The following is a 20,127-nucleotide window of genomic DNA, read 5'->3' on the forward strand; positions in this document are numbered from 1 at the left end:
TTTTCTTCTTTTTAAATCACCCATTACTTTTTAAGAATAGCAAAGGGCTGTACAACCAATCCACATCTGCTTCTTGCCGCGATAAAGTGCTGCACGTAAGTTGCCATTTTAATGACCACAAAATAAGAGCTTTAAATAAGTATAAAGTTAGCTTCCTAGCAGGTTATATCTACCAGGTGTTAACAAAATGGAATACAGAATTATTAATAACATGGAGAATACCGCTATAGCCTGACGATCTGCAAACACAATGGAAACGTCTCAGGGGCATAAACTGAACGGTAGGACAAAACAGCACCTTTTTGTTGGGTCGTTATATGTCAAAGAGGTTATGACAAAAGTTTCAAACATACAGTCTACTCTTTCCATAAAAAAGGTACATTTTCTTCCTTTTATTTTACTTTTCTTTTTTGCAGATGAGAAACAAAAACTAGTGCAAGACCAAAAGCACTGTGCAAAACTGCCATTTCTTTTTTAGTCTGAGCATTTATACCCAGAATTTATCCAAACCCCTTTTAATCTCCTTGGCTGGATTTATCAACCATAAAAATTTTCACTCATACAATTTTTCTTTTCCTGCAAACAAATGGTAACCACTGACTTAATACATCACATACATATATATATATAATCTGCCCTTAAAAAAAGGATGCACTGTGTGTGTGTACCATACACACTGCATACGTATGGACACACACGCAAAACACACTTAAGTTTTGTGATGTTGGCTGCAGTGCTGCTAGCTATTTCTCCCAGATGGGGCTCTCAACGGCTCGCATCTTCATAACCAGAGATGCGAGCACAAGGTCTCCAGGACTCTGTCGGAAATCTCAGGCAGCACTGAGATGTCTACCATTCCTTCGTCGCCTAAGCACCAGGCCCTACCACTCTGTAGCCACAAAATAGAGAGGGAAAGGTAATGAAGGAGCTCGGGGTGCGACTGCAGTGGATGAACCACCCAGGAGGGCCAAGAACGTTCATCCCTGTGAAAGAAGCCAGTACAAAGAAGGTGCAAATGTTATGGCACACGACACACGGCTGTCTCTTTCCAAATCCACAAACGCCCACACGCCCCATTCACCCAACAGAAAACAAAATGCACCGGTACAGAAGCTTACAAGTGCTGATTGCTATTAAGGACACTCTCTTTAGGGTTTAACAAGACGAATTTCCTTTCAAAGTACGGAGAAGGGCTGAGGGTGGGAGTGTGTGGCCGGGGAGGCATGCCTCTGAAGGTAGACGGATGCAGTAGGTCACCTCTCTGAAGATTGGATAAAGCAGCTTTCAGGTCAATGCAATAGGTATACACACAGAGCCAATTCTCTATTCCTCACTAAAGATATACAGTACACGTGGTCAGACCCGGGCGGGTCTGTAGGTTTTGCAGCAACGTACACCTGCTGGGGTTGTGTTTAAGTTTTGTGAGTTTTGTGTTTTTGTCTCTGTCTCTTGGTTTTTGGTACAGAGCCCGGCTGCCCTCAGACAGTCTCCGCTCTCTCTCTCAGTCCGAGATAGGCGAGGAAGGAGTGTTTGGGGGACGGGATGCTGGGCGGCGCAGTCTGAGGTCGGGGAGGGTGGAATGTGAGATCCAACTGGTTCTTGGGGTATAACATCGTCAAGGGAATGAGATGGGCGAAATCCGAGTTCCGGTACTTGTCAAAGCGCAAAGGGGAGCCATTCAAGGGCAAGGCCTTGAGTGCCAGGTTGGGCTCGGAGCCGCCGCCGCCACCGCCGCCGCCGCCGCCGCCGCCGTGGGCGGCCGACAGGGCCACGGTCTGCAGAGCCTGGGAGGCGGACATGACCGACAGGGGAGACAGGAGGTGGCGGGCGCTCCCGACCACGAGGAGCGGGGCTCCGGGGCCGGCGGCTTCCTTGGGGGCCGGAGCCAGGCCCTTCTTGTCCTCCTCGGGGCTGTCCGCGCTCTGGTGCTTTTTGACGTGGCGGCTGAAGACGAAGGGGTGAGTGGTCTTGAACAGGCACTCTTCGCAGCTGAAGGTCTGGCGCGGGGCGTGCTTCAGCTTCCTGTGAAGGTTGAGATTGTCCTTGCGTTTGCAGCTGTAGCTACACTGGTCACAGTGGAAGGGCCGCTCCCCGGTGTGCACGCGCACGTGCTCGATGAGCTTGTTGGCGGTCTTGGACAGGTAGCCGCACTGGTCGCACTTGTAGTGGTTGCCGAGGCGATGCTCGCGGGTGTGCGTCTCCAGCTCCAGCTGGTTGGCCTTCACCGTCTGGCAGATCCGGCACTTGTACTCCATCTTGTAGTGGGTCTTGAGGTGGCACTCCATGGCGGCGGGGCGGTTGGTGGAATAAATGCAGAATGGGCACCTGTGGGCGGGGGGCGGGGGGGGGGGCAAGCAAGGACAGGGGAGGGTCAGCCACGCGGGCTCGGCGGCCGCCCGGCTGCTCCCCGCCTCAACAGCCTGCCCTCGGCCGCCCTCCCAGCTCCAAGGCCCGGCCTGCTCCCTGCCCAGCCCGGCCCTGCCGCCTCCTGCGGGGGCGACGAGGACCCTCTTCTGGAGCCGTCCGTCGGCCTGCTCGGGGTCTCCTGGCTGCGCCCGCGGACGCCGGCCCCCAGGAAGGGGAGCAGAGCCAGTGCGGGAGGGGGCGCCCGCCTAAGCTGTTCTCCCCTCCGTCCTCCCCGCCCGGCCCCTCGGAGCCCTCCCCGGCCCCCGCCCCCGGTGGCCTCGGCCGAGGGCTAACCCTCACGACCTCCCCTCGAGATGGGAGCAACACAGAGAATCGACTTTTCATGCACCACACCAAGCACACGCAGAAAGGCTAAGAGTTTTGAAGAACAGCTTATAGGGGGAGAGCTGCCTCCAGCAGACAGAAAGTCGTAGGGGTCAGAATCGTGCTGATTAAAGGGTGGTTAGGACGAGAAGGCCTGGGTGTGTGTGTGTGTGTGGGAGTGTGTGTGTGTAGATGCAGAGACCTGTGCTCCTAAAACCTGCCTCCTACAGCCCTGGGGTCTCCATCAGGGAAGGGAGGGGAGGACCAGGGGTGGGCTCGGCAGAAGGAAGCCCACCCACCAGCCCGGTTAGGAATGGGGGATGGCGGGAGGGAGGCGACTGCTATCTGGAGCTTGAAGACATTATTAATGCATTATTAATGATTAATGTTATTACATCATGGAAATAATCAAACTCTCAGCGGGCAGGACCATATCCCCCTTTTCTTCTGCATTCTCTGCAGTGCTCGGTAGAGTACTCAGCACATGGTGGGCGCTGATTCATTACTGGACTGGTCTCTGCAAGTCATTTAGGCAGAGTCTATCTAGAAGGGACGGTTTCAGTCCCAGCTCTGCCACCTTATCGGGCTGGCTGTGCCCTGGGACAAAGCCTGGGTCTCTCCATCCTAGGCAGTGAGGCTACGCTACCCACAAGCCTCCCGGCTGTCCGGAGGGGCGGGGAAAACAGAGAGGGCAGGTTTACGGATTCTGCTGAGCTTCGTTCTGTAGAAGCTGCCGGGCTCGAGTCGGTGACTGATATGCTAGCTGTAGCCTGTGTGTGCTCTCTTTACCAAAAGAATGCAAATGCAAAAGTGGCTGCCTCGGCTCTGGCCTGGCACCTGCAGGGCAGGGCCTGGGAGTGAATTGTCCTCAGAGGGTTTGGAGAGGTTTTCAGCAGAGCCCAACACACCCAGTGCCCGTGCACTGCGCCTCAGCACCAAGCCCGCCGTTAGCCTCGGAACCTCAGCTCACAGAAGAGTGCACACGAGAGAAATATAAAGCCCATTCCCAGGTCAGGTGCACACACAACCCCTACGCCAAGCTGGGCCTTACCTAGAGGAGTCTGAAACTCACCACTGTCCTGAGCTACGGCAAAAGAAAAATAATAGTATAATCTTATTTGATCTGCATTATGAACAGGATATAGAGTACAAGCAGTCCCATCACAGAAAAGCAATTTAGACATCGGCAGTCTGTTTCACGTTAAGGACATTTCTGTGACCCACGGCTCAGTCTTTCCCTCGCTGCTCAGGTAGAGTGCTAAGGGTTTTCCGTGCTCCCGTTACTTATTGTAAAGACACTCTCTCAGGCAAACTAAAGCTCTGATACGGCCAAGGGAAAACAAAACAAAACAAAACAAAACAAAGACTCACTGTACAGCCAGAAGGCTTTAGCAAGTTTTTCAAAGTATTCTTCTACTTGGTCATCCTAGAACATAAACTATTACATAGGGGACCATTAGTACTGTATGGGAAGTGTCTACACCCGCAAAAGCATCAGCGTTCACTCTGCATCCTCCCCAGTGGGTCGGAGGCTCGGGACTCCTTAGGTCCCCGAAGAAAGGGGGCCTAACTGGCAAAGCCACAACTGGCAGGGGCCGCGGGTAATGGGTGTGACTGGGCTTCTGGGCAGGGCAATGAGTGCTAGTCTAACCACGGAAATACATGGTTTTTTTTTTTTTTTTTTTTTTTTTAAACATGAGTACATAAATATTTAGAAAGGGACAGTGGGAATAAACCAAATCAAATTCCCAGATAAGCTCGTGCTAGGCATTTCCCATTTACTGGTGGTCAGGAATGATAATCGCCCCTCCCCCCATCCCATTTACCCACCCCTCCCCCTCCCACCTAATCATCCCCAAGGGTGAAACAAAATGGGATCCAACAGTAGGTGCTGCTCCTCTGGGCAAGTTCTTGAGGAGGGTCCCCCCGACCCGGCAGGAGCCCAGGGAGTCCACCCTGCACGGAGCCCCCCGACTCGACTCCCAGGCTCCTTCTGGGTCTCTCCACCCCTCACCCATTCAGGACAGTCATGCCATTTCTCTGGCAAGTTGTGAGTTTCAAAGATAAAAATGTTTAAAAACAAAAGGTTTTTTGTTCTTATATTAAGTACAATGTCATTTTTCATTCTTTTAATAACAGGATCACTTCAGCTAAACATGAATAATTATGCTTTGAAAGTGGTATGTCTTTCTGTGCCCAGGGACAGATGCTTTTTTCTCTTTACTAGACCATGAGTGCCTCCTGGACAGGGACTCTGATTTCAGAACCACTGGGAAGATTAAACTCTGGTTGTGCTCGGATGTACATTTCCGAAGGGTGGAAATTATGTTTTATTCCTTGTTTGCCCTTTAGCACCTATTATCAAGCCAGACACACAGTGCATTTGATAACAACGGATGGGTCTCTCTTCAGACCAGAGGGCTTGTCGCAAATATTGGTTAATGATGATGCTCATTGTCTAGGTCTTTGGGGATCTGTGGAGAACATGTGACCGGAAATGTCAGATCTCACGAAGGCTACACCAGGGAGCTCCCGATTCCAGCTCCTGGGAAGGCGTAAGGCATATGTGCAGGAAGACACGAGGCACATGATCTTTGCATGAAAAACGGGGCCTCTTGCCTGTTCACACTGGCAAGGATCCGATATTTGGGGGGGGTGTGTGTGTATGGGGTAGCTGTAGTGCTTATTTAAAAGACTTGCGGCAAATCATCTAAAAAATAGAGGATGAAGTGCAGTGTCAGTGTAATGATTTACACCTGGGGACACTAACCCCCAAGTCCCTTAAAATCAAGTCTGAGTGAAACTCAAGCAGTGTAGGATGGCTCTACCCTTGCATGCCTGTGCCGAGCTGCTTCGGCAAGTCGTCTCGTGAAATGGATTCTCCTGCTGACATCTGCCAACCTCCTGGGGGGCAGATCTAATTCCTATCCAGCTAAAGGTAGCAGAGGTGCCTGACTAACCCCCCCCATGCCAAGCCCCCCTTCTGCATGACCCCAAAACCTTCAGGGGAGGGGATGGGGTAGGGATGGGGAAAGGGTGTTTAATAAACAACACAGTAAAAGGTTCTGTACTTGCTTTCCTTACTTGAGCCCACCGGTGGGGACAGTGTGGCATTTCTTATGCTCCAGCAGCTGTTCGGGGGTCTTCATGAACTTGTGGCACACGTCACACTCAAACATCCGGGTGATCAGGTGGATCTGCAGGTGGCGCTCAAACATGTTCTTCGTCTTGCAGACAAAGTTGCAAAAAACGCATTCGAACCCTGAAAGGACGGAGGCTGGGTGTACGGGTGCATGGGGCAGAGGGACAGGAGGGCGGGAGTAGGACAGAGACCCCCCACCCTCCAGCTGTACCCTTCCAGGCACCGTTCCCTGCACCTCCGGGCTAAAAGGTGTTAAACATACAGCTTCAGAATCAATGTCACACTCCCCATCTTTCCACCCCATATACGGATGCCAATCAAGCCAAAAAGCACCCGTAAAATTTAGATGATACGTACTATACTGTTCCCAGGCCTAATATCTGTTTTCCAACATCACTTCTGTCAAGGGCTTATTCTCAAGACTGGGTCATCCCCCCCAGAGTGGGTAGGGTTGAGTAGACCAGCCCACCTCCTCCCTCACCTTTCTCTGGCTTTTCCTCACTATTCAGTGAGGGCTGGCTCCCAGGCACGACAGAGATGACCAGCAGGTTATCTCCGCGCTTGTTTTTCTGGGAGCTGTCTGAGTCGTCTTTGCTGTTGGCCGAATCACTCAGAGCTGAGAGGGAGGATGAAGAGGGGCTGTTTGATTCACTGGGGGTCTTCCTGTCTTCCCCTGAAAAATGAAACAAACAAACAAACAAACCCAGGTCTGTTATTTAGGAGATGAAAACCCTAGAATAATAGCAATTATGGGTGGGGGATTTGGGGCCTCATGTCTACATCATCTCCCAGTGCTGGATCCCAGGTCCCAGTCACCTATGGTGATGACACTTGTGGTTCTCGGGCCAAGAGTACATATTCAATTGGCAAGTGTTTATTGGCGTCTTATAAGAATTAAAATAAAATGACAACAATAGCTAAGATGAATGTGTTACCAAGTTCTAGGAACTTTAGATGCATTAAACGGGTTATCATGCTTTAAATGCGCTATCTCATTTTATCCTCTCAAAAATCCAATGAGGCATGACTATTATCACCCCCATTTTACAGACTAAGGAAGGGAGGCACAGCCAGGTTAACATGGCCTTGGTCACGTGGCTAGGAAGTGGTGGAGCAGAGATTTCACTAACGTCCATCCTCTTCATCAGGGCACTGGACTCTCCCTCAAAACCAGGAGTGAACAAGTCAAGAGGCCATTGAAATCCAGTGTCAGGAGACCTCTGCTACCATGCAAGATGGAGTGTCAGAGACGGGATTTACCACTGCTATTTATCAACTGACAAAAAACAGACAAAAGTTATCAAACAATCGTTTTCACAACATTGGACATGAGGCAATAAAGAGGAGTGACCCCCTGAGAGAGAGGAAAGAAAACAGGCAGGCTCTAGGTTTAACCTGCTTCCTGCCTTGAGAGATTTTACTTTCCGGACTGCAGTGCAGGGTTGGGGAATGGCCTGGCAGACTCACTGAGTCGAGGAGATAGAGCTGAGGGTCTGAGGAGATTGGACTTTGCAGGACAGAACACCAGAGAGGAAAGAGCAGCACAGGAGAGGAACCCGGAGACCTGCAGAGGGTCCCTCAAGGACATTCAGCAGAGTAGGGGTCAGAGCATGTGTGTGAGGAAACTACCCAAAGCTAGAGGGAAAAAAGCCATCTGAAAGGCTTAGAGAACAGTGTCTGTTTCCACTGGCCAAATTAGAAAAACTTATGATTCCCAAGGCATTGAGTAGAAAACTGAGGAAGATCTTTGAATAGTGGGTAATGATTAGCCCTCGATGGAGCACTGCTCCAGACCTGCCTAACAAATCATAAAAGCAAGACCCCAAAAAGATCAAAGTTGCCAAGTAATTAACTGAATCCTACGACAAAGGTCAAGACTATTTATAGGAATATAAAATATACAGCACCCGACAAGGTAACAATCACAATGTCTGACATCCAAACGAAGATTATCAGCATGCCAAGAAACGAGAAAACCCAACCCAAAACGAAAAGATTAATCAGCCAATCAAAACTGACCCAGAACTGACAAAGCTGTTAGAATTTGCAGACAAAGACATATGAGCAGTTATTGGAACTGTATTCCACATGTTTGGAAAGTTAAGTAGAGACATGAAAGATATAAAAAGATCCAATCCAAATTTCTAGAGATGAAAATTACAATGTCTGAGATGAAAAATGCACTGGATGGGATTGCCGGCAATTTAGACATGGCAGAAGAAAAGATTAGTGAACCTGAAGATGTAGCAATAGAAATGATCTGAAACGAAACACAGAGGAAAAAGAATCACAAAAATGCAAAGGGCATCAGTGAGCTATGGGACGCCTGCAGGTAGCTTGATATAAGTTCAACTAAAGTCCCTAATGGGGTAGGGAGGGCAGAAAAAATATGTGAAAAGGCCAAAATTTTCCCCAATTTGAGGAAAACCACAAACCCACAGATCAAAGAGACACAATGAACCCCAAAGATAAAGAAATCTATACCGAGGGACATCATAATCAAAATGCTCAAAATGAGTGATTAAAAAAAAAATATCCTAAAAGCAGCCAGAGGAGGAAAGCTACATTACGTGCAGAGGAACAAAAATAAGCATGACAGAAGATTTCTCACTGGGAGCAATGCAAGTGAGAAGTAGTGGAGTGACGTCTTTATAAAAGTACTGAAAGAAACAACTGTCAACCTGAAACTTTATACGCAGTGAAGATATATTTCAAAAATGAAGGCAAAAGAAAGTCAAAAGAATTCATCACCAGCAGACCCAAATTACAAGAAATGTTAAAAAAGAATTCTTCAGGCAGAAGGAAAGTGACACCAAATATAAAAAAATGGATCTACACAAAAAGAATGAAGGACACTGGAAATGATAACTGCATGGGTAGATAGATGAATTTTTCTTTCTATTTAAAATCTCTTTAAAATATAATAAAAGTAATTTTGTTTAGAAAATAATAACAAGGTATTATAAGGTTTATAATAGGTAAATGTATGACAACAATAACATAAAGGCTGGGAGAGAAGAAGTTATTGTGAGGTTCTTATACTACATAGGAAGAGGTATAATATCACTTGAAGGTAAACTGTAATAAATAAAAATGGACATTATAAACCCAAATAACTGGAGAGCTATCCATTGTAAATGTTCAAGAGACTCAGTATTGTTAAGACATCAATTCTCCCCAAGCCAATTTAATCCAATTAAGCCCATAGTTTTAGGCTAGGGTTGAAAATGTAGGGAGTCTGTGCTTCCATTCCCTTCAGATCAACCAATTAAGTAATCTAGTGATTGTAAACTCTAGAAACAAAGTTCCTTTATTAGGAGATTAAAAATATAAATCATATTTTATATATAGGCATAAAAAATCCAGAAGTAAACAAAGCTGTAATGGTGGCTACATCTAGCATATGAAATGATCAGCCTTATGCCTGTTTTCTTTTATTTGGATTTTCAACATTTTCTGGAGTGACCATAAATTACTTGTCTAATTTTAAAAAGTTTGTAAAAAGAGGAAGGGAAAATATTTACCGGCTTACAATGTTTTCAAGTCCTGTTCCTGTCAGAGCTGCACTTATGCCCAGAGCACCCAACCCTTACTTCAGTTGACAATTTTAATTTTCCTTTTTGGGCACGCCCCACGGCAATGGCATGCAGGATCCTAGCTCCCCAACCAGGGATTGAACCCGCGCCCCCTGCATTGAAGCTCGGAGTCCCAACCACTGGACTGCCAGGGAAGTCCCAAGTTGACAATTTTTAAGATCTTGTTCCTTAGCAGAAGTGAACTTGGTTCCTGGACAGACAGTAGGTGACCTCACTTACTGACCCACGAGAAGGGATGGAACACGCCTTTAGGATACATTCCTCCCTTGGTACAAGGAAAGCCAGCACCATGATTGCCAGTCTCTTATCTAAATATTGAACCAGTTCAGTCACAGTTTGCAGACAAATAGAATATTTTCAGTGGGGGCCCTGAGTCCCTGATATTGCTTCACCAAATCCATCCTCTAAGACTAGTCTTATTAACAGAATATTATGAGTGATTATTTTAAATGAGTTCTTAGAATTAAAACAGATAATTTTAATTACCATCTTTAAGAATAGCTTCAAGTACCCTCAGGCTTACGGCACTGGGGAGAGCTCCCTAAATTAATAAATGTATAAATATAGAGGTGCCACGGCAAACGCTCTGGGCTACAGCATGGGGAAACAGCCCAGCCCACGCTCTTTATAATTCCTCATCTACACAGCTTCCTCTCCCCTCAGTTCACATCTCCCCTCACTGTATCTGTAGGGAGTGAGCCAGGGTGCCCTTGTCAACCCAATCCAAGGCTCACTGCAATCCAAGCCATCGCTGATTTTCAGCATCGCAAAGATTTTTGGTGAAGGACACCTGTGCACAGGTAAGGCAACCTCAAACACTGGGACAGCCAATTGAAGAGAACATTAAAACCCTAAATATTTCGTAATTTAAAATGACACAAATTGAGAGATTGAGACCAGAAAAAAGTACCCACCCTCTTGCTGCCTCAATACAAACAACATTACATTTTTGGTGTTCTTTTTTTATTTTTGAAAAAGTAAGCATTTTTATTTTAAAACTGTTGTTGTTAACTGCATAGTGGTTAAGAATAAGCATTTAAGACAAATATCACAATGTATCACTTATATGTGGAATCTAAGAAAAAGGGTACAGATGAACTTATTTACAAAACAGAAGTAGAGTCACAGATGTAGAAAACAAACCTATGGTTACCAGGGGATAAGTCGGGGGAGGGATAAATTGGGAGTTTGGGATTGACATATACACACTACTATATATAAAATAGATAACTAATAAAAACCTGCTGTATAGCACAGGGAACTCTACTCAATACTCTGTAATGACCTATATGGGAAAAGAATCGAAAGAAAGAGTGGATATATGTATATGTATAACTGATTCACTTTGCTGTACACCTAAAACTAACACAACATTGTAAATCAACTATACTCCGATAAAAAAATAAATTAAAAAATAAAGAATAAGGACTTAAGATCCAGAATACCTGAGTTTGAATGCCATCTGTTCAACTCAGTAGCTGTATGACCTGGGACAAGGTATGTACTTTGTGCCTCAATTACCTCATCTAAAAAATGGGGATAATAGCAGCACCTGCCTCATATGTTTGTGGTGAGGCTCAAATGGGTTTTTCTATGCAAAGCACTAAGGACAATGCCTGGCTCATGGTAAGCATTATTGAAGAATATATTATTATATTATAAAATATAACATATAATATTTATAAAATATAATAATAATGATAACAAACACTTTGTATTTTCCCATGCTGTTTTATATACCTGGCACACAGTTGGTGCTCAAAACATCTGTGAAAATAATTATGAATTAATACTTTTAAATGATATTATTATATCCATGGGGTAAACTTATCCTACTCTACTTATTTCCTTAAAATTGCATTTGAAGTTAAAATTAATATTCCACTGGCTGGTTTTTTTTTTCCCCTACAGATAAATTCCCAGAAGCAGGATTACTGGGTCACAGCGCATTACATTTTCAAGGCTCTTGGTATATACTAATTAGTTTTCAAAAGTTCTACCACTTTGCAAGGCCATGGCCACAGGCGGATCAGCAGCTTCTGGTAACAGTGGGTAACATTATAAGACGTGCTCCTAACTTAATAGGTGAAAGATAAGCCACTTTTGAGTTTTAGTTTGACGGCTAGTGAGGTTGAACATTTTTCTTGATGTTAAGTCATTAGCTTTTCTTTGTTTTATTGTGACTTGACTGTTCATGTCCTTTGTGAATCCTTTAATTGGAGACCTAAAGTGTTTCTTACCAGTTTATATGAATTTTTCATGTTGTAAATAGATTAACATTTTGTCATTTTTACAAACACATTTTTTTCAGACTGTGGGTTTTTGTTTTCCTTTTCTTTCTCTTTTGCTTTGCTTTTGCAAACAGGAGAAATTTTCCTGTGTCAAATCTCTTGATTCTTCTTCTTCGTGATTTCTACTGTCCCTTAAGCTTGTACAAATCCTTCTCACTCTGGAAGTTTGAAAAATATTCTATTTTCTTCAAGCCTTTCTAGGGGTGATTTGTAAACAGGGATTGGGTAAGTCATGTGGCATTTATTTTGGTGTCAATGTGACGTGACATACAGATGGTTGTATTTTCCAAATAGCTATTCAAATTCCTCAATGCCATTATTGCAACATTTAAAGACTGCAGCAAAATTTGCATTTAGGAAGCACCAGAGGGAATATTTTATCTTGCTGATGTTCTGTGCAGGGACAAGGAGCCGTGGAGGAAGAGGGTAAGGGAGAGTCACTGAAGAAACACTAAACAGAGGACAGTTCCTCAGATACCCGCTCAGCACTTCATTCACAGGGTGCCTCGGGCAAGAGTAGCCAGTAAGGAAGTATGAAGAAGGATGTGGATTCTAAGAGAGACTGAGTAAAAATCTGCTGTTCATTAAAGCTCATCCTGTAGATCATAACTTTACTAGGTAACAAGAAAGCACTTCAGATCTCCTAGGGTACTGAAATAAAAGATGCCCATTCCTACGACAGGTAAGTCAAATGAGGGAACAAGGCTCACAGAATTAGAGAATCTCAGGCCTGTCTGGCATCTCCTACTCATTAAAAAAACTCAGGGAACAGATGGAGGCCCAGAGAAGTTAAATGAGTTCTTATATTCCCAGAGCTATTTACAGTAACATGGGGTCTAGAGTCAGGATCTAGAATTCAACGTGTGCTCTCCTCCATCCCAAGTAACTTCTTCCACATAGAGTACAGGCAAACCTCGGAGACATTGATGGTCCGGTTCCAGACCACACCAACAGAGCAAATATTGCAATAATACAAGTCACATAATTCTTTTGGTGTCCCAGTGCGTATAAAAGTTATGTTTACAGTATACTGTAGCATATTAAGTGTGCAACAGAACTATGTCTAAAAAAACAATGTACATAACCTTAATTTAAAAAGACTTTATTGCTAAAAAATACTAACCATCATTTGAGCCTTCAGCAAGTCTTGATCTCTTTGCAAGAGTAACATCAAAGATCACTGATCAGAGATCACCATAACAAATATAAAAATGATGAAAAAGGTGGAAATATCACAAGAGTTGCCAAAATGGGACACAGAGACATGAAGTGTGCAAATGCTGTTGCAAAAATGGCACCATTAGACTTGCTCGACGCAGAGTTACCACAAACCTTCAATTCGTTAAAAAACCCAAAAACCTGCAAAGCTAAATAAGGCAAAGTGCAGGAAAACGAGGTATGCCTGTATATACATAAGTTGGTGGACTCTAAGGTCAGGCAAGGGCCACGTTTCAGTAGTTTTCTTACTTGGCGTGCGCATGTGTGTGTAGATGTGCTTGCACACTTATATTCATTCACTGGATGAAGGCTTACTCCCCTCCTACACCATGCAGCCACTGCTCCAGGTGCTGGAGACACAGCAGTGCCTTACATAAGCTCCTTATTCTCAGGAATGTATATTATTATCTATATTATATCGCATACATACTGCTTTATACCATAACTTTGCAATTACACAGCTTACTGATTACAGATGTAGGCTGACATATTTTGGGTTAAATTCTAACCTCAAAGCAGCAGCTAAATACGAGAAACCCAAACTGTGGGGCCATAAGCTTATAACTGGGGGTCAGCAAACGATAACCCTTGGGCCAAATCTAGCCTGGGGTTTTTGTAAAGCAAGTTTTAGTGGAACACCGCCACGCCCACTCATTTGCATATCACACACGGCCACCACGCCCACTCATTTGCATATCACCTACTGCTACTTTCCATCCAATGGCAGAGTTGAATTGCAGTGACAAAATCTGTATGGCCTGAAAAGCCTAAGACAGTTACTATCTGGCCCTTACAAAAACCTTGCTAGCACCCCTGGATTATAAAATAGGATAGAACCTTATTCCTTAATAGCAGCAGCACTAAAGGCTTCTACTGTGTTACAAAAGAAACTTCTTCAATGCATTTCACTCTGGGCTCTCTGTGCTAACAAGCAAGAATGTTCTTCCCAGCTAGAGCAGGGGTCCCACCATCTCAGAGGGAACAGGTTTCCCAGCTCACCCGCTGCCCACAGTGCTAACATGGTTATGGTGAGACAAGTGACTGTAAAAACGGCACCTCCTCACTCAGCATAACGGTTCTCTGCAGACCTCCGAGTCATAGCTGCTCCACTTACTGACAAAAGCAAGCGTTTATTGCTACTGGCACCACGGAGCCAAAGCGGCCAGTAAAGCACAGAGAGATACTTCTCGGCCGTGCACATTGTCAGCACAACTGCCAGGGAATTTCCCCTTCCTGAATCCTTCAAGGGCCGAGGATGCAAGGGGCTGATCCACCGCCCAGGGCTGGCAGTCAGCAACGTGAGCTCATGACTTGTAAGCAAAACGCAGGGGGAGCTCCTCTTCACTGTCACTTAATGACGCCACGCTGGTGTCATTTGTAACCATTGCTTGGGAGAGGACGATTGCGTGGTGAAGTCCAAATGTTAACATCATGAAATGGATGAAGTTAACCAGTATGGCCGGAGCTTTATAGGAAAGGAAAAGTGCTGCAGGCTAGAGAGCCACTGAGTTGTTTCAGGAGAAGCTGGCTTTCTTTGCCCCTGAACAGAGCCGCCATGCATCATTCTAGAGGGAGTCAGGGCTGCAGTTTCAGGGAAGAGGGGCAGAGCCTGCAGAGCTAGGTGCACAGGGCTCTGGCCCCGCAAAACAGAAAGGGGCAGCCCTCTGCCCAGGGTTGCCTGGGGCTGTCAGAACAGCAGGGTCACAGAGAGTGGCTCTAGCATGAAAGTGTTCTGGTCTGAGTATCTGGAGTCACTTCCTGGTTGTAGACCTTGGAGAGAATACCTGACCTCTGTTAAGCCTCAGTCTCTCACCTATATGGTATGCCCATGATGGTACTGACCCCAGAGGGTTGTTCTAAGACTTCAATGAGATCTGGGACACAAAGGTGCAAGCCTGGGGCATCATAAAAGCTCCATGACTGTTACCTACAATGATGATATCAGGATGAGGAACAAGCAAACAGCCCTCGCCTCTCCACCGCACCTGAGCCGGTGAACCTGTCAGATGGGCGAGGCATAAGCCAGGCCAGGCAGTGGCCTTGTGGATACAGAGGGATGTGGCTCTGCTACCCTGAGAAAGTCCCTCTCTCGGGAAGGAAGTGTCAGCGTCGCATGGCGATGAGGACATCCATGCCAGGTGGGGCGGCGGGGGATGTAGGAGAGATGGGTGAGAAGGGCAGACAGGGAGGGTCACCTGTGTGCTTGGTGCCGATGTGCGCCTTTATCTCCGTCTCCTCCATGGTGACGAAGTCGCAGGCCGTACAGCAGATGGAAAACATCCACTGTTCCTTGTCCACATGGAGTGACATGTGGCTGACAAACTGGACGTTGAGCTCTGTCTCAAATCCGCACACGTGACAGCTGTACGGGACGAGAGAAGAGTGAGCTTCTAAATGGAGGCTACCCAGTTGCACGCGGTACACTCCGAAATCTGGACCTTGACACGTGTTTTCCTCCCACCAAAAGGCTTTGCGTTAGAAAATTCTTCCACTTTCTGGGACACCTCCGAAGTGGTCACTGTGCCAGACAGGCTAAGTGTTAGCATGATGTAACAGTCCCATTCATGCTGAAACTATGCTAAATAATCATAAAGTTAATTAAAAATTACAGATTCCAGATGCTGTACATTAACCTAACTGACTCCTTCGGGCAAAGAGATGCGGGGCAGCCTTGCCAAGATATCAGCAGAGCTGGTGCGCTGATACACTCGGGCAGGATTCGATAGCAAGCCCGAAAACTCGGGATTTTATAGCAAACAAACCAAATATTGATTCACAGTTGAATATGGAAGAGAAACATACCATTCCGGGTACTAAAGGATAGCACAGCCAGGGGAAAGTATGCAATACTTCCAGGGCTATTCCCTCAGGGTTCTCAGATTCATTTCTCCTTAGGATAATTCTCAGGAAGCAGCGAGGTGCTCAGTGACAAAGGTGGGAGCTTCCCAGCTGTCCAGACCTCACAGCTCATCACCCCTGAGCCCTGCCACTCTCTGGACTCCGCTCCACAAAGCCACCTCTAAGACCTCCACCCTTTTAATTAACTCTCCCAGGGCCACCCAAGCCAGGAAGGAGTCAGTGCAACACAGGGTTCAATCCAAGCAAAGCCAATATTAAAAGGAAGCTCAGCCCTGTGACTGAGAAAAGACACTTTGTCATGTGTGCCCTAGCAGATGGGCAGGGAGTGTTCAAGAAACTCTGGGCAGCCTGGACCAGCAGGTTCCACTGGCAGCTCACCTGTAATAATAAGGGTGCTTCTTCCCATCACTGCCTTCAGAGGTGACGGCGCTGACGATGTCCTCGGTGTCCGTACTCACCAGCTTCACCGAATGGACGGTCAGGTGCTGGTTCAGGTTTGCGCGGCACTTAGCAGCATACGGGCACAAGTGGCATTTGTATTTTCTTTCCTCTGGGGGAGAAGGGACAGGAAAAATCCCAAACCACTCTCAGAAATGAAATCCCAACACCTTGCCAAAGACCACTTAAGGGTATCAGGAAAGGAGGGTTCAAATCTCATTTCTAATGGGGACAAAGGGAACACTTTGGAATTTTAAATATCTAAAAAGTCTTCACATGGCAGGTCGCTTCTGCTTTCAGACTTTCAAAGATGAAAGAAAGTTCCGGGGCAACTGGACCATCTGCTTTTTCCTGGGTACCTATAGGCCCCTCTTCTTGATAATGTGAGCTCCATGCAGGCTACAAGAATAATTTGTGTGTGTGTGTGTGTGTGTGTGTCCAAGCCCCGACACGTGTCAGTCCAGGATGGGTGCTGAGCTGAGGAAGGGGATATGATCAGCCTTCCCAGGACTGGTCTGTAAGCGAAGCCCCTCATTTTTCCTAAGCTCCAGGCCTGAGTTAGCCAAGAAATAAACACTAATGACATTAAAGGGACTCCAGATGAAATAACTTAATTGGAAATTTTCATGCTACATAAATAAAATAAAAAACTTTAGTTGATTTCTTAATAGAAACCCTTTCATAAAACTGACGATGTTTCAGGGCTGTTTCCAGAGTGGCATTCTGAATTCATTTGATTAATTAAGGAAATTAAAGGAGCAGGCTTTGCTTTTAGGTACAGATCAAGGTAACAGATGGTAGCAGAGGAAGGAAAGAACAACTTCCTTTTCTATCCTTAGTTCTGAATTTGTAATAGTGGGCTCACCTTAAAGAAAACACCTGTCTTATCTACTTCAGGGAAAGAGTGTGGAAAAAAATTTGTCTGCAACAAAATGTAAGGCATCATTATTATTATAGGTGGTCCCCAGCATCCGAGGTGCTGGTGGCCTGGGCTTCGCGGGGTTGGGGAGGAGCCCTACAGTACAGATAGAAGAGAGTCTTTTCTTTAGAATTTGTGTATTTGTATTAATAAGTGAGGTTGTTAAGTTTTGGTGTTAAGGTTATGATTTCTTCATAAAGTGAATTGCTGCGCTTTCTTTTTCTATCATTTGGAAAAGTTTAATAATATCAGAATTTCTTTGTCTCAACAAGTTAAAAAGAACCCAGCTGGGGGCTTCCCTGGTGGCGCAGTGGTTGAGAATCTGCCTGCTGATGCAGGGGACATGGGTTCGAGCCCTGGTCTGGGAAGATCCCACATGCCGTGGAGCAACTAGGCCCGTGAGCCACAACTACTGAGCCTGCGCTCCGCAACAAGAGAGGCCGCGATAGTGAGAGGCCCGCGCACCGCGATGAAGAGTGGCCCCCACTTGCCGCAACTGGAGAAAGCCCTCGCACAGAAACGAAGATCCAACACAGCCAAAAATAAATAAATAAAAAAACAAACCAATGAACTGACATTAAAAAAAAAAAAAAAAAAAGAACCCAGCTGGGAAAGTTTCTGGACCTGATGCTTTTATTAATAGTATCTCCATCATCTTTCCAAATTCCCCTTTGGTAACTGATTTACTTAAGTACCACCACCTCCCCCCTACCCAGCTTGGGTCAATTTTGGAAATTTTGCTTAAATTATCTATGTCTTCTAAAGTTTTCAGCTTTTTTTTTTTTTTTGCCATAGAGTTGCCCTTATTCTTCAATAATTCTTTAACAGCATCTGTATTAAGAATAAGGCTTCCCAACCTAAATGTCCAGCAACAGGTGAATGGATAATGAAGATGTGATACATATATACAATGGAATACTACTCAGCCATAAAAAAGAATGAAATCTTGCCATTTGCAGCCACATGGGTGGACTTGGAGGGCATTATGCTTAGTGAAATAAGTCAGACAGAGAAAGACACATACTGTATGATATCACTTATATGTGGACTCTAAAAAATACAGCAAACTAGTGAATATATCAGAAAAGAAGCAGGCTCACAGATATAGAGAACAAACTAGTGGTTACCAGTGTGAGCAGGGAGGGGCAATATGGGGAGGGGGAGAGGGAGGGGGAGGTGCAAGCTGCTGGGTGTAAGATGGGCTCAGGGATGTCTCGTACAGCACAGGGAATAGAGCCAATATTTGGTAATAACTGTAAGTGGAAAGTAATCTTTAAACATTGTATAAAAAGAATTAGGCTTCCTTTTTCATTGCTAATTTTGAATATTTCAGCCTCCTTTTCATTTCGTTTTTTTTTTTTTTTTTTTGGCTGTACATGGGCCTCTCACTGTTGTGGCCTCTCCCGTTGCGGAGCACAGGTTCCAGACGTGCAGGCTCAGCGGCCATGGCTCACGGGCCCAGCCGCTCTGCGGTATGTGGGATCTTCCCGGACCGGGGCATGAACCCGTGTCCCCTGCGTCGGCAGGCGGACTCTCAACCACTGCGCCACCAGGGAAGCCCCCTCTACTTTTGTTAACATGTGAAAGTTTTCTTTGTGGTTAAGTATATGACTAAATTTTGTCTTTAGTGGTTTAATAGTTAAGATTAAAAATATTAAAAAAAATATATATATATAAAAAGAAATTAATCTTGCCATACTAATACTGTCTTGCTTCTTTTAACTTTGTGTGAGATACAAAACTTTTATTTTCTTTACCACTTTGTTTTGTGTTTCCTGCAAATAAGACACATTTGAATTTTTAACAAGGCTGATCTACAGTGTAAAAATTGAAATAGTTCATTTTTTATTTTCCATCTTGCTTTTTGTTTGCTATTGATTTTACCTCACTTCTTATTGTCCTTGCTTATTATTGCCGCATTGATTAAGTTACTATTTATTCGGGTTTCCGCTTCCCAACACTCAGAATCAACCACACTTCTCCATTATTATATGTAAATAAAGACAGAGACTGTTTCTCCATCAAGGTGCTCTTTTCCCCTCTGCTTCCACCTACCGCAATGAGATGAATCCAATAAGATGGGGTGCAGCCCCATGCCCTGCACCCTCAAGGTGACAGCAATAAACTCCTTAGAGTTCAGAAATTTTACCTGAACACACCTAAAAATGTGTATCTTTTCTCATCAATCATCCTTGAACTCAACGGATCCTTTCAATACAAATAAAAAACCCTTTCCAGAGCCTTATTTGAACATGCCAGGTAAAATGGCTTGAAAAGGTCCGGATAAAAACATTTCTACCACTTCCTGATTTAATTCTCTTAGAGACACAGCTTCCTGATCATGGAGAAGCTGGTGGTCCAGGGAGGGAAGGCCCGGCAGGGAGACCCTGACTCACCTGTGTGCAGAGACAGATGTCGGGACAATGTCTGCTGTCGGCCAAATACTTTCCCACACACGTCACAGGGAAAAAGCTGGTCGTTGAATTTCCAAGAGGGCAACCCATTTCCTGCCTCGAGGACTATCTTTTCTGTTTCTGGGCCAAAAGAACAAAGCAGCATGAGGAATAAACAAGGCAACGTGAACACATTTCAGTTTAGTCAACATTCAGGACTTAAGCAAAGACTTCCTTCTGAAGAATGTGGCCGGTAAACTGCAAGTATTGATAAGTCCAAGTAACCTCTGGTCTTCACGCTCAGCTCCTGTCTCTAAGAAGGCCATTCTTGAAAGCTGTGGTGGCACATGGATTCCAATTTTAGTCAAGTCTCCCGTGGTTTCTCTCCTTCCTCACTAAAGGTTAGTGGACCTAACCCTCCAGCAGGTTGACAGCTTGGTTTAGCACTGTGCTCGGTATACAGTTGGCACTCCATAAATAGGTGCTGAATGAGTGAATGGTTGAGTTGCATGTTAAAATTCCAGAAATGCAGACTCTCGCC

The 20,127-nt window shown here is 45.4% G+C and overlaps 1 protein-coding gene across 1 annotated transcript in view; it reads right to left on the reverse strand.

The window, feature by feature from the left end:
- Nucleotides 1-470: 470 nt before the first annotated feature.
- ZNF827 (zinc finger protein 827) overlaps nt 471-20,127 on the reverse strand; it is a 141,010-nt gene continuing 121,353 nt past the window's right edge. The window contains exons 8-13 of the mRNA XM_065877197.1: nt 19,590-19,727; nt 16,215-16,386; nt 15,173-15,339; nt 6,354-6,545; nt 5,815-5,992; nt 471-2,325 (exon numbers count right to left, since the gene is read on the reverse strand). Coding sequence (XP_065733269.1) covers nt 1,479-2,325; nt 5,815-5,992; nt 6,354-6,545; nt 15,173-15,339; nt 16,215-16,386; nt 19,590-19,727 — 1,694 coding nt within the window. The 3' untranslated portion in view covers nt 471-1,478. The remainder of the gene's footprint in view (nt 2,326-5,814; nt 5,993-6,353; nt 6,546-15,172; nt 15,340-16,214; nt 16,387-19,589; nt 19,728-20,127) is intronic.

The sequence above is a fragment of the Phocoena phocoena genome, chromosome 5 (genome assembly GCF_963924675.1).
Source record: "Phocoena phocoena chromosome 5, mPhoPho1.1, whole genome shotgun sequence".
Lineage (NCBI taxonomy): Eukaryota > Metazoa > Chordata > Mammalia > Artiodactyla > Phocoenidae > Phocoena > Phocoena phocoena.